Here is a 12,033-nt window from a genome sequence, read left to right as displayed (position 1 = left end):
GGAGCACAGAGTGACTCCAAGGCATTACCATGATGTGGGTTTCTGTTGGAGCCTATGCGTGTGTCCATGTGCACAAGCAACTCTGCCAGACATAGCGGACAAGGCAGTGTAACACTTGGAGATTTATAAAGTGAACATTCTGGGGGCTCCTGGGAGCTCAGTGGGTTAAAGCCTCTGCCTTCGGCTCAGGTCATGATGCCAGGGTTCTGGGATCGAGCCCCTCATCGGGCTCTCTGCTCAAAGGAAGCCTGCTTCCCTTCCTCTCTCTTTCTCTGCTGGCCTCTCTGCCTACTTGTGTTCCCTGTCAAATAAATAAAATCTAAAAAATTAAAATAAAATAAAGCGAACGTTCTATTATTTGGTTTAAAGAGGGACTAGAGCATTCTGGCTAATCAAATATTCCTGTCAATGGAGAAATGAAATCTGCCTTAAACCCATAACTGTTTTTTTTTTTTAAGATTTGAACTTTTAAAAATGCTCCTATAGCTCCACTGCTTCTGGAAATAGCTGGAACTTTCTTTGATAAATCAGACAGTGACTCCAGAGAGATTTTAGAACACAGCATGTCCCTGTAGTCGTTCTGAACATCAGTGCAAGCCTGTAGATGGGGGCTGAAAAAGGCCCATCAAGGCAAATTTCCAACTGAAAGTATAAGAGAGACTAAACCTCAGAGCAATTGACTTGTGACAACCCGGGATGGTTCTTGCCTATAATCCCAGACATGAAGTGGCCCTGCCCTGTCTTTGTTTTCCAGGAGCTTCCCAAGAACCCAAAAACATCCCAGTATTTCTTCCAGTTGCTGGTAAGAACATGTGTGTCTGTCTCTAACTGTAGGGTGTTGTCTCCAGCCAGATATGGGGAAACTGTAGCTTCTGGAGCTGGTGGAGGGAGAAGAAAGTCTGGGGATGTGGATTTCTGAGATAGGGTCCCTGCTGGTCATTCATGGACATCTCAGCCCTCCGGTGGGCAGCAGGAGTAGAACCAACACCCCCCTGGCCCAGTCGATACACAAGAATGCAGTGTGTGCAAAAACTGTCATCACACCAGTGGAAGAAGGAAGCATTACTGGGGCAATTGGCGAACTCTTTGGGTGAAAATATTTAATTAGATCTCTAGGCACATCATACATCAGAATAAGTTCCAGATATATTGAAAAATGAAAGAAAAATCTAAACAGAGAAAACCATAAAACCCAGAAGAAAATATGAGTAACCATAAGACCTTAGCATGGGCAAGAAGACAATTAGAAAAGCTAAGTCACTCATCATATTACTTACATTTGTATTAATAATAATTCTATATTAAATATAATAAATTATTATAAATTATTTATATAATAAATTATACTATATATACTAATCATATAATAAATTATACTATATATTTATTTATGTTACATTTATATATTTACATATTTATATATTATGTTAATATAAAAATAAAATATATAAACATAATATATAACATTTATATTATATTATATTATTATTTATATTTATATTCTGTTTATATACTAAATTATAAATAGTATAAAAATAATATAATAAAGTAATATATTAATCTAATAATAATAATAAATTATATAAAATATTTGTATATAGAAAGACACTGGAAAAGAATACCTAAAAATAATGGGTGACTTCTAGGCAGTGGGAATATGGGTGATTATTTCCTTCTTTATGCTGTATTTTCAAGTCTCTAATACAATAAGCATTTGTTATTTTTATAACCATGTAAAAATAAACATTATTTCAATGACAAAGAATGAGAATGAATTTGGGGTACCTGGCTGGCTCAGTCGGTTAAGTATCTGACTCTTGATTTCAGCTCAAGTCTCAGGGTTGTGAGATCAAGCCCCACATCAGGCTCTGCCCTCCACAGGGAGTCTGCTTTAGATTTGTTCTCTCCCTTTCACTCTGCCCTTCCCCTTCCCAACTCACATGCTCTTTCTTTCTAAATAAATTAATTAATTATTTTTTTTTTTTTTTTAAAGAATCTGAGTGACTTTGAATCTGAGAATAAAACACTGATCACCCAATTCGGTTTTCCCTCCGCTCTGCCACCATCAACTCTCTGCTATTTGTTTGAAGCACACCCCTCCATATTTATGTTAACTAGGTGACATGTGGTCCTGCCTTCCTTCCCACAGGAGCACTCTGTGCGAGACCTGAGTGGTCCAGGCCCCTTCACTGTCTTTGCACCTTTATCTGCAGCCTTTGATGAGGAACCTCAGGTAAGCATGAAGCTCTTGGCAAGCCCAAGAGGTTTAGGACTGGAACCCAGACTCTGGGTGTCACGCTGGAACCAACACTGGAGACATTTCTGGGCAGGAGATTTAGGATCAACTAGAGCTGATCAGCAATGGAATGAGCTGCCTCTCAGCATACAGACCCCTACAAAGGGACAGAATTTAAGTGGATTTGGGATACAATGACCAGAGGTCCACTAAAAACCATTCCTGAATAGAGGAGGAGGTTGGAAAAGATCAACAATTCTTAAATGATCCAAACCTTCCATGGACCCCCCTGCCCCCTCCAAAAATAAAAATAATAATGCTGGGTGAAAGGAATTTAAATGTCTTTTTTCTTGTAGACCCTATCAGAGACATTACTGTTCTAACATTCACTAGGACTCTTCATGCTGGATTATCTATTAACATATAAAAATGTAGCAAACATTTATTGAGTGTCCCAGACACTGTTTCTAGTACATGGCCTCGATTAATTCATTAAGGGTTCACAACAACCCTGTCAGTTGGGTGCTATTACCCCATTTTACAGTCCACAACATTGGCAGAACTAACTTTCCCAAAGCCATATGACTAGCAAGTAGTGGAGCGAGGACTCAATCATAACTCCAGAGCCTACGTCCTTCACTATGCACACTGCCTCTTTATGCATATATTTTAGACACCAGTAAAGCAGAGGTACAAAAGTACTTTCTGAAAGATGTTGACTTTTGATAACTTTTCTCTAAAAAGCATCAAAAGAGAGATCATGAAACAATGAGAACCTTGTGGGCCTTTTATTATTTTTTTATGCTTTTTATTTAATGGTTAATATTGTTTGTGTTTTGATTTACACATGGAAAAGTATCATGATTTTTCCATACTAAAGGTTTAAATTTGGCCCAAGTACCTCTCCAAGGGGGGCAGGTGCTATGAAGCATTTCCCAGCATTTTTCACGAGAAAAGTCTTTTTTCAAGTAGCATCTCACAGAACTTGGGGTCCCTGCCACATGTGTTGTGAAATGCTGGGCCTGGGGAACTCCAAGCTCCCTTCCACGCTGAGAATCTATGTTGGAAGCAGGAAAGAAATGAGGGCCCCTTTCTCCCTCTTGTCCGAGAAGCCTGTACCCTGTAACCCTGACCACCAGCGAGCCCTGACTGCCTCCTTCCCAGTCTGGGTGGGGAGAGTGGCCCCGGGGAGGGCCTAGAGGAAAGAACAACAAAGGCTCCTGGCACTGGCTGGAATGTGCCCATCTTCTATTACAGATTAAAGACTGGGACAAACAGGGTCTCATGCCCCAGGTTCTTCGCTATCATGTGATTGCCTGCCACCAGCTGCTTCTAGAAAACCTGAAGTTGATCCCAAATGCAACTTCTCTCCAAGGGGAGTCCATTGTCATCTCCGTCTCCCAGGTAAGAGAGGCCACCCCCCAGGTGGACATCAGGAAGATGCCCATCTTTCTTAGGATTTCTCTCTTCTCTTCTTTACAGTAATGATAGTAATAACAACTAACACATGCCAAGTGATTTCTATATGCCAGGTTCCCAATTCTATATGCAAATTTCCCAATTTACAAATTAGGAACCCGAACTCAGAGAAGTTAAGTAACCTGTCCAAGGTCACACAGCAAGTAAATATTCGAGCTAGAACTGAAACTCAGAAATTCAAGCGGTCATCAGAACTGCTTTTGGTCGGGAGCAGAACAGGGATGAAAACTTTTGACCAGAGCTGGTCATGCCAGTCCCCTCGCTCCCCAGAGAAACAAATGGTGACTGTGGAATCCATTGCTGAGAGAGACCAGTGTGTGGTGGAGTCAGGAGGTGGTTAAAAAGGAAGCAATCTTGATCCACTTGTTATTTCATGTTTGAGAATCACAGGGAAATGACGGTTGTGGTTGGTTAACTGCTATTAACTTTTGCAGGTGAGGTTACAGGGTCGCCTCCGCTTTCTTTTTGTAATCATAATGAATAAATGGATTCAAGGAACATAGACTCTTGGATTTTACCCACAGCTCTACTTAAACATTCACTTTCACGACCATTTAGCATGTTAATAAAAACATTCAGAAAGAAGTAATTTTGTGTCTGTTTCTCTTTGTGCTCATTTCTTTTTTTTCTTCTTTTTAATTTCAGGACACGGTGTATATAAATAATAAGGCTAAGATCATATCCAGTGATATCATCAATACCAATGGAATCATCCACATCATAGACAAATTGCTATCTCCCCAAAACTTGCTTTTCACCCCCAAAGATGCCTCTGGAAGGATTGTGGTGGGTGAACTCATTGTCCTACTCTCAGCACATGGTAACTCATAATAATCATAATTTATTATCACAATTCTGGTTTTAAGGTATCTTTTTGAGACAGTTTCATTTTGTTGCTTCAATCTCAAGCTACTATTATTAAAAGCCTATTGGATATTATTCTAGTAAGAAGTAAATAGGTAAAACTTTAATTTAAATAGATAAATGGATTTTACAAGTTTTTCTTTAGCTTCCACAAGAACAGTTGGTCTTGCACAGACTGGGAAGATAGAGAAATTACATAAATGGATGAGACCCCCAATAGGTAGAAAGATAGATAGATATGGCGCTCCTGGGTGGCTCAGTCAGTCAAGCGTCTGCCTCTTGATTTTGGCTCAGGTCATGATCTCAGGGTCGTGGGGTCGAGGCAGGGCTCCATCAGGCTCTGTGCTCAGGGTGGCCTCTGCTTGAGGATTCTCTCTCTCCCCCTCCCTCTCCCCCTGCTCACATGCACTCTTTCTAAAATAAACAAATCTTTTTTTTCTTTTTAAAAAGATGATAGATAACACTCAAACCAAACTTGGAGTAAAACTCCTTTTCAATTGAAAGAAAAAACAATTTTGAATTTTATTGTTATTTATTAGTATTGGCCAGGGTTTTTCATTGCAGACAACAGAACCCACTATACCTAGACAAAAAGGAGATCCTTAAGATATTAAGTTCATCACCAAATCCCTAAGAAAGCCAGAGAGCCAGATGCTACACAGCTGGGAGCAAAGCAGCTCAGGGAGACCTGCAAAGGGAGGAGCTTTGACTTTACCATGGGGCTGTCCTGACCTGTTTCCAGCCTCAGCACCTGCAATGTGCAAGTCCGAGCGCAGATGTCTCCACCATCGTGCCATTCAAAGTCTCCCTCCTAGCAGTCACAACCACCTTGTGTTGTTTCCTTCCACCAATAAGTCTGGTAAAAACCCTTGTGCTTGCTGGATGTTCTGTCACCTAGGAGGCTGTAGCTGCGAGGCAGTCTGGGAAAATGAAGTGCATAGCCCCCCAGCTTCTGTACTGCAGATAGGCACAGTACCTCGGAGCTGGAGTGGGTACTGATGAGCCAGTCCCCAGTTCCTGCTGCATTATCTTACCCTCATTCTATTTGCTTGAGCTTTTGTTAAAGTACTTTGTGAACTACATGAAGAAAAGTGTCATTGCTATTCTTATTATCTTTGCAGCAAAATCTTACAACAGTAGCAACAAACCATGGCTACACCAAATTCAGCAACCTACTACAGGTAAAGACCTAGGGGATAACCTGCCTGAGGGAGTTTGGTGTTTTGGAGGTTTTTTTGTTTTATTTTGTTTTGTTTGGGGTTTGCTGTTGTTGTTGTTTTGTTTTGTCATTTGGTGTTTTATTTGGGGCACTAGCCAACTGTTGTAGGATCTGTGTCGGGAGGTCCTGATTTTCTACAGAGCAAAGTCATAGCATTCCCACTCCATTCCCCAGATAGCGTAGGGTTTGTTCGGCTATACACTGTGCATTGGCTGAATTAGAAACTCAAGTATTTGAGGTTGGAGCAAGGGAAAGGAATTAGGATGTGCCAGTCCCTGAACTAGGTGCTTCACATCTGGAATTATGAGATAAGCAAACCATTAAAGAGATGGGCAAACCAAGGTGCCGATATGGAAAATCGATGCCTCTGGCATAAGTAGAAATTGGGCTTAAAACTATATTTTTTTGACTTCAGACACTTTTCCCACAAATGGAACAGAGAAACTTCTTATTCAATAGATAAAGATTTCAGAGGAGACTCAGGGAGGGATAGGGTCCTCCAAGGTCCCCTCTCCTCCACCTACCCTGAGAAGTCCCAAGAGTGTTCTGAGAACCCAGCCCCCTTCTCACTGTCCCCACCCCTGTGGCACAGTCTACAAACCTCTGCCCAGTTCAGCAGTTTCCAAAATGGTCTGGGGCTCACTCTCAAAACTTTTCAGGAAGTGGAGATTTCTAGGTGCCCAAAATGAGTCTCTCCGGGAAGGTTACAAACAGGTATCTTTGCCGGCTCACCCAGCCCCAAAACCCTATAGTCACCCTCACATCTGAGCATCTCATTGGTTGAACACAGGCTTTGTAGCAAGTTAGCAAACCTCTCGGGGTCTTGATAGAAGGGAATAATAAAGCTACTTCATAGATCTGCTGGAAAAATTACAAGGACCAATGTATATGATGTACGCAGGTTATAGAAGGTTCTCAAAATGATTCCTTTCCATTCATTGGACAATTTCTTTTTTGAGTCCATGTAAGCTAAAAATCTTATAAATACATAGGAGTATCTCAATATTGTGTAAGTTTCAGTTTTTTAAGTGAAATATGGGGTAAATGCTAAGAAGGTCTTCCAGAAATTAAAGTATTTGGGCAATATTAACAACAACAACAACAAAAAATCTTTGTTAAAAGTTCTTTTTCTATTCATTAAAGCCCAAAATTTTGACTGTTTTGTAATCTAAGAAAATAAGGGTCAGAATGGTTGAGGTGTGATGGGCCTCTAGTTTCAGGCTGTCACCCCTGAATCAGCTGGAGACCCAACAAGTCACCAGGGCAGGCATGAAAGGAAAGTCCCCAATCCCCGCCCCGGGGGAGGGGGGAGGAGGGGCTTTGGGTCTTAGAAAGATGCTGTGCCTCGCCCCCTGGCTGGGATTTGCTGTGCACATGCCCGACTCCCTGTGTTTCAGGATGTGGGTTTGCTGGGCATCATCACTGACCCTATCCACACTCCAGTCACTCTCTTCTGGCCCAGTGACCAAGCCTTGCAAGCGTTACCCCCCGAACAACAGGATTTCCTATTTAACCAAGACAACAAGGACAAGCTGAAGGAATATTTGAAGTTCCACGTGATCCGAGATTCCAAGGTATTTCCTTTGCATACAGATGGGGTCCATTCCAGGAATGGTCAGTGTGTCTCCACCTCCGCGGTGCAAAGGAGAACTGTGCAGCCCCTGCCCCACTCTGTGCTCCGACTAGCCATGGTTAATTGACCCCTGCAGTGTGCCATGCCTGCCCCATTTCCCTGACCAACCCATATTTTTTTTTTTTCCTAACCTTAACCGGTACCCAGGAGCATCATTCGTCTGCTGCGCTACAGACTGGCTTTCCTCTTCCCCAGGTCACATGGCAAAAAGGCTGTTGGCAACAGTTCCAAGTGTGTCTAGGTGGGCTCATTCCCCTCCATTTCCAAAATTTCCAGGCAAAGGGCTGCTTCAGCCAAATGCCTCAGCGGTTTACTCCTGAACAGACCTACTGTGAGGGAAGCAAGATCTTACAGGCACATGGCAGCTGTTGCTGAAATCCTGTAACTTTGTATTCTCAGCTAGAAGCCCTATCTCTCCAGGAGTGAGTCTGTCTCAGCCAAGAAGTCCAAGGGCCCTAACTTAGGGTAATTCACAGGACCTGTGTTAGTGTCTCAGAGCTGCATAATAAATACCCACAAACTGGGTGGCTTGAAACAACAGAAATGTGTGCCCTCAGAGGTCTTGTGGCTGGGAAGTCTGAAATCAAGGTGCTAACAAGGTTGTTCCCTCTGGAGGCTCAGACGGAGAACATGTTCTGTGTTTCTCCCCTAGCTTCTGGCGGTTGCTAGAAATCCTTGCTTCCTTGGCTTGTCAATGCATCCCTCCAGTCCCTGCCTCTCTTGTCACATGGCTGTCCTCTCCCTGTGCATTTCTCTATCTCCACATGTCATTCTCCTTTTCTCTCTTCTTCTTCTACGAACACCAGTCATATCGGACCAAGGGCCCACCCGACTCCAGAGTGACTTCCATACTAACTAATTACCTCTGCAATGACCTTACTTCCAAGTAATGTCACACTCAAAGGTAATGGGGGTCAGGACAGCAATAAAACTTTTCAGGGGTCACAGCTTAACCCATAACCACGCCCTGCACCCTTTCCCCAAACCACTGATCCTGTCATTGGCTTCCTACACCAGCACGGCCTCTGCTGCGGCTGCCCAGCATAGAATGGGCATGGAGGGGCGATTGGAATTGGCCCAGCTGGAGAAGACATTCCCTACAGAAAGAATTTCCTACTTCCTCGAGAGCCCGTGATGAGTCTTCCTTTTGATTACGTCTGCAATCGTTTTAAGGCTGAAAAAACTCCTGTCTGGACTTGGTCTGTTGGCAAAGCTCCTTCAGGTGCTTCTGCAGCCCAAATTTGGTGTATTAACGTGCCACTATCGCTCCTACAGATCTTAGCTGTGGATCTCCCCAGGGCCACTGCCTGGAAGACCCTGCAAGGCTCAGAGCTGGGAGTGACGTGCGGAGCTGGCAGTGACATCGTGAGTATACACAACAGTCCCCAACCACTGTCCCCTCACGGGGAGATTCATTTTTCCCTCCAGTGACAGCTGGCTCTTTTCTCTGGCTGCCTTCAGAGGTATTCTGCTCAGAGTGAGTATATAGATATGAAAAACCTGATAAATCCTGCCCCAGCACAAGCCCTGGTCGAGGGTGTTAGGGAGCCCCCCTGCCTTTACACTTGCCAGGAGCAGCTCTGGGTTGTTTTGTTTTGGTTTGTTTTTGGAGCATTTATTTTGCAGTGTGAGACGCTCCGCTGAAGCAGGAGAGCGTACTGTCATTCCTTTGCCTTTCTTCCCAGCCCCACTGCAAACTCACCTCTAGCCCCTTGATGGCAGTCAGAGCCAGCTCTGAGGTGAACCTATCGAGATCCTCCAACAGAGAGAAAGTTCACAATTTTCACCTTCCCCAGCTAGTTCCCAAACCATCTTGCCTCCCTGGAACTCCATATAATGAATGGGTCTGATGGGATAGCAGGAGCCACATCCTGTGTCCTGCATATCATAGACAACCCAAAAAGACAGCGATTTAAATATACAAGGGCTGTATCTTCTCAAAAGAACTCTGGAGGAAGCCAATCCAGAGCTAGTATAATGGCTCATTGGGGGAGCGTCTTCTGTTTCCTCTGTAGCATGTTTCCACATTTCCAGCCTCAGAAGCACGTCAAGGTTCAAGAAGACTGCTGGAACATGCAGCTCCAACCACCAGGTCCAGTTTCTAGTACAAAGGAGGAAGGTTTTAGGATGCAGATCCCAGCTGAGTTTTTTCTCTTCAAGGAGCCTTCTTTGAAGTGCCTGATAACATTCTGTTTATATTTATGACCAGCCAGAATCCCTTTGGTGTTTGCAGTAGAGTTGCATCGAATTTAGAAACTGAATATGAGAAATGTTACATTCCAACTTCTAGAAAGTTATTCCAGTGTACTTACACTCTTGAGACTGGCTGTACTATTTCCATAGATCAAACTGGACACCTATTGAAGAAGTATAATAAAAATGTCCACTGCTCATTCTGGGTGCCAATGTAGCCTCCAGAGCACTTGGCAATGTATCATTTAGTCTGAGCTTTATAATAACCCTATGCAATGGAATCATTAGCCCTAGTGACCTGGTGAAAGCAATCAAACCACAGAGAAGTTCAGTAACTTGCTCACAGTCACACAGCATAGAAGTGGAGGTGGAGGATTTAACTGGTTTTCCTGTGTTCTTGCCACTGAATCACCCTATGCCCCTCCCATCAATAGATACCAAGATTTACCTTCTTTTTTTCTCTCACGGAACTTTCTTTTTTTTCCTTTTTAAAGATTTTATTTATTTGACAGACAGAGATCACAAGAAGCAGAGAGGCAGGCAGAGAGAGAGGAGGAAGCAGCCTCCCCACTGAGCAGAGAGCCTGATGCGGAGCTCAATCCCAGGACCCTGGGATCATGACCTGAGCTGAAGGGAAAGGCTTTAACCCACTGAGCCACCCAGGCGCCCTTCTCACAGAATGTTCTAAAAGCATTTTGATTCCTCCAGGGATGGGTGGAGATATATTCAGATATATTCAGCAATTTCCTAGCTGGGTGAACCCTAAGGAAGAAAGTTCTAGAACTGTTGCATAAATGTCTCTAAAGCACTATTTAGACAATGCCTAGTACATGTGAAAGAAGAAGTCACCATCATCATTATAGAGTTACAGCCCATCACTTGTATATCCTGAAAAAAAGTGTTGTGGCTGACTTAGCTAGGAGCTAGCACTAAGTAAAAAAATATATATATACATATATAGCACGCCTGTCCAGGAAGTGACCACATTACCAAAGTGGATCCTGAGCCACAGCCAGGTCAGACCTGCTCCAGTCCTTCACCCTCGCTGCCCCTGCTTCTACTTTGGTGGAGACAGCATGGCTGAGGGGCCGTGGGCATGGGCTCAGGGGCTGGAAGCCTGGGTAGGCATGCCCACACCACCGCCCACAGACTACCTGGCCTGGGGCAAGGTACTGAACCTCTCCTGTCTCTGTCTTCTCATCTGTAAACAGGGACCCTAGTAATAGCTGCTATGCTCTAGGTGTTGTGAGGATTAAAGGAGTTTGCACAGGCCCAGCACACGGCACTACTCAGCACCTACTACACGCTGGCTGCTTGCTGTATGTATCTAACATCTATAAGAATATATATATATATATATTATAGTTCTTTTTGAGTCTTGCAGGTAAGGTGCTGCCACCTTCTATGGAAGAAGAAAAGTCTGAGAAGGATTGTTGACTGTTCTCTCTCTCTCTCTCTCCCCCCCCTCTCCCTCGCAGGGCGAGCTCTTCCTGAACGACCAAACATGCAGAATTGTGCAGCGAGAACTCTTGTTTGACCTAGGTGTGGCCTATGGCATTGATTGCCTCCTGATTGATCCCACCCTCGGGGGCCGCTGTGACACTTTCGCCACATATAATTTTTCGGTCAGTCCCCAAAACAGTACCGTAATAGGAGACAGTTGGGGTACAGCCCTCATGACCCAGCATGGACTCTGCCACAAAACCACTCGGGGCTGGTCCTCGGGGAGCCTGGGACCCACGAGATCTGAGGGCCAGATGATGGTGCCCTTCACACTCAGAACCCACAAGCATCTACTCGGCCCCACCCAGGCCTGGCACATTCCCATTTATCCACCAGCCCACCCGTCCATTCAGCCTCTCGCCCTGAAGGGAAGAGTTGCTGAGACTAACTGGGTGCCCGTTATCCTGCAACAAGCTGTTCCTTTTCAAACCCTCTTATCTATTCAGTCATTCACCCATTCATTCAACAAACATTTTTGGCTATTCTGCCGGATGGAACCATATAAAATGCCATATTTGGCAGGGTATGATTACAAAAATGGTAACTTCATAGGGGTTAGCCTAGTATTATATGCCATCCACACTGCTGTTGAGTTACTCAATCATTCATTCGTTCAGCAACAGTGGTTGAATGTCTGCCCTGGGCCCTGCTTGTAGGAGGCACTGTCACATTTCACACTCATTCATCTGTCCAGTATCGTGTGTAGGGTACTACCTCGGAGCCAGCCATTTGGCTTGAAGCTCATCTGACCTCTAAAGGAATCCAACATTATAAGTTGTTCAGTGACTCTGTGATATAAATTTGGAAACTGAGTCTCAAAAAGGGGAAGTGGCTCTCATGGCCAAGTCTGTGATCGGTTGGCTTGGGAACCTGTCAGCTTGTAGGGATTCAACAAATATCCCAAGT

The 12,033-nt window shown here is 44.0% G+C and overlaps 1 protein-coding gene across 2 annotated transcripts in view; it reads left to right on the top strand.

Annotated features, from left to right (window-relative positions):
- Positions 1–12,033, top strand: part of STAB2 (stabilin 2) — a 137,959-nt gene that overhangs the window by 96,292 nt on the left and 29,634 nt on the right. For both annotated transcript variants that reach the window (XM_059402221.1, XM_059402222.1), the window contains exons 43-50: positions 755–802; positions 2,150–2,233; positions 3,494–3,640; positions 4,361–4,501; positions 5,701–5,760; positions 7,196–7,372; positions 8,707–8,796; positions 11,103–11,249. In XM_059402221.1, the coding sequence (XP_059258204.1) occupies positions 755–802; positions 2,150–2,233; positions 3,494–3,640; positions 4,361–4,501; positions 5,701–5,760; positions 7,196–7,372; positions 8,707–8,796; positions 11,103–11,249 (894 nt within the window). The remainder of the gene's footprint in view (positions 1–754; positions 803–2,149; positions 2,234–3,493; positions 3,641–4,360; positions 4,502–5,700; positions 5,761–7,195; positions 7,373–8,706; positions 8,797–11,102; positions 11,250–12,033) is intronic.

This window comes from Mustela nigripes, chromosome 6 (genome assembly GCF_022355385.1).
Source record: "Mustela nigripes isolate SB6536 chromosome 6, MUSNIG.SB6536, whole genome shotgun sequence".
NCBI classification, from domain to species: Eukaryota; Metazoa; Chordata; class Mammalia; order Carnivora; family Mustelidae; genus Mustela; species Mustela nigripes.
This window is presented reverse-complemented; position numbering and strand designations above follow the sequence as displayed.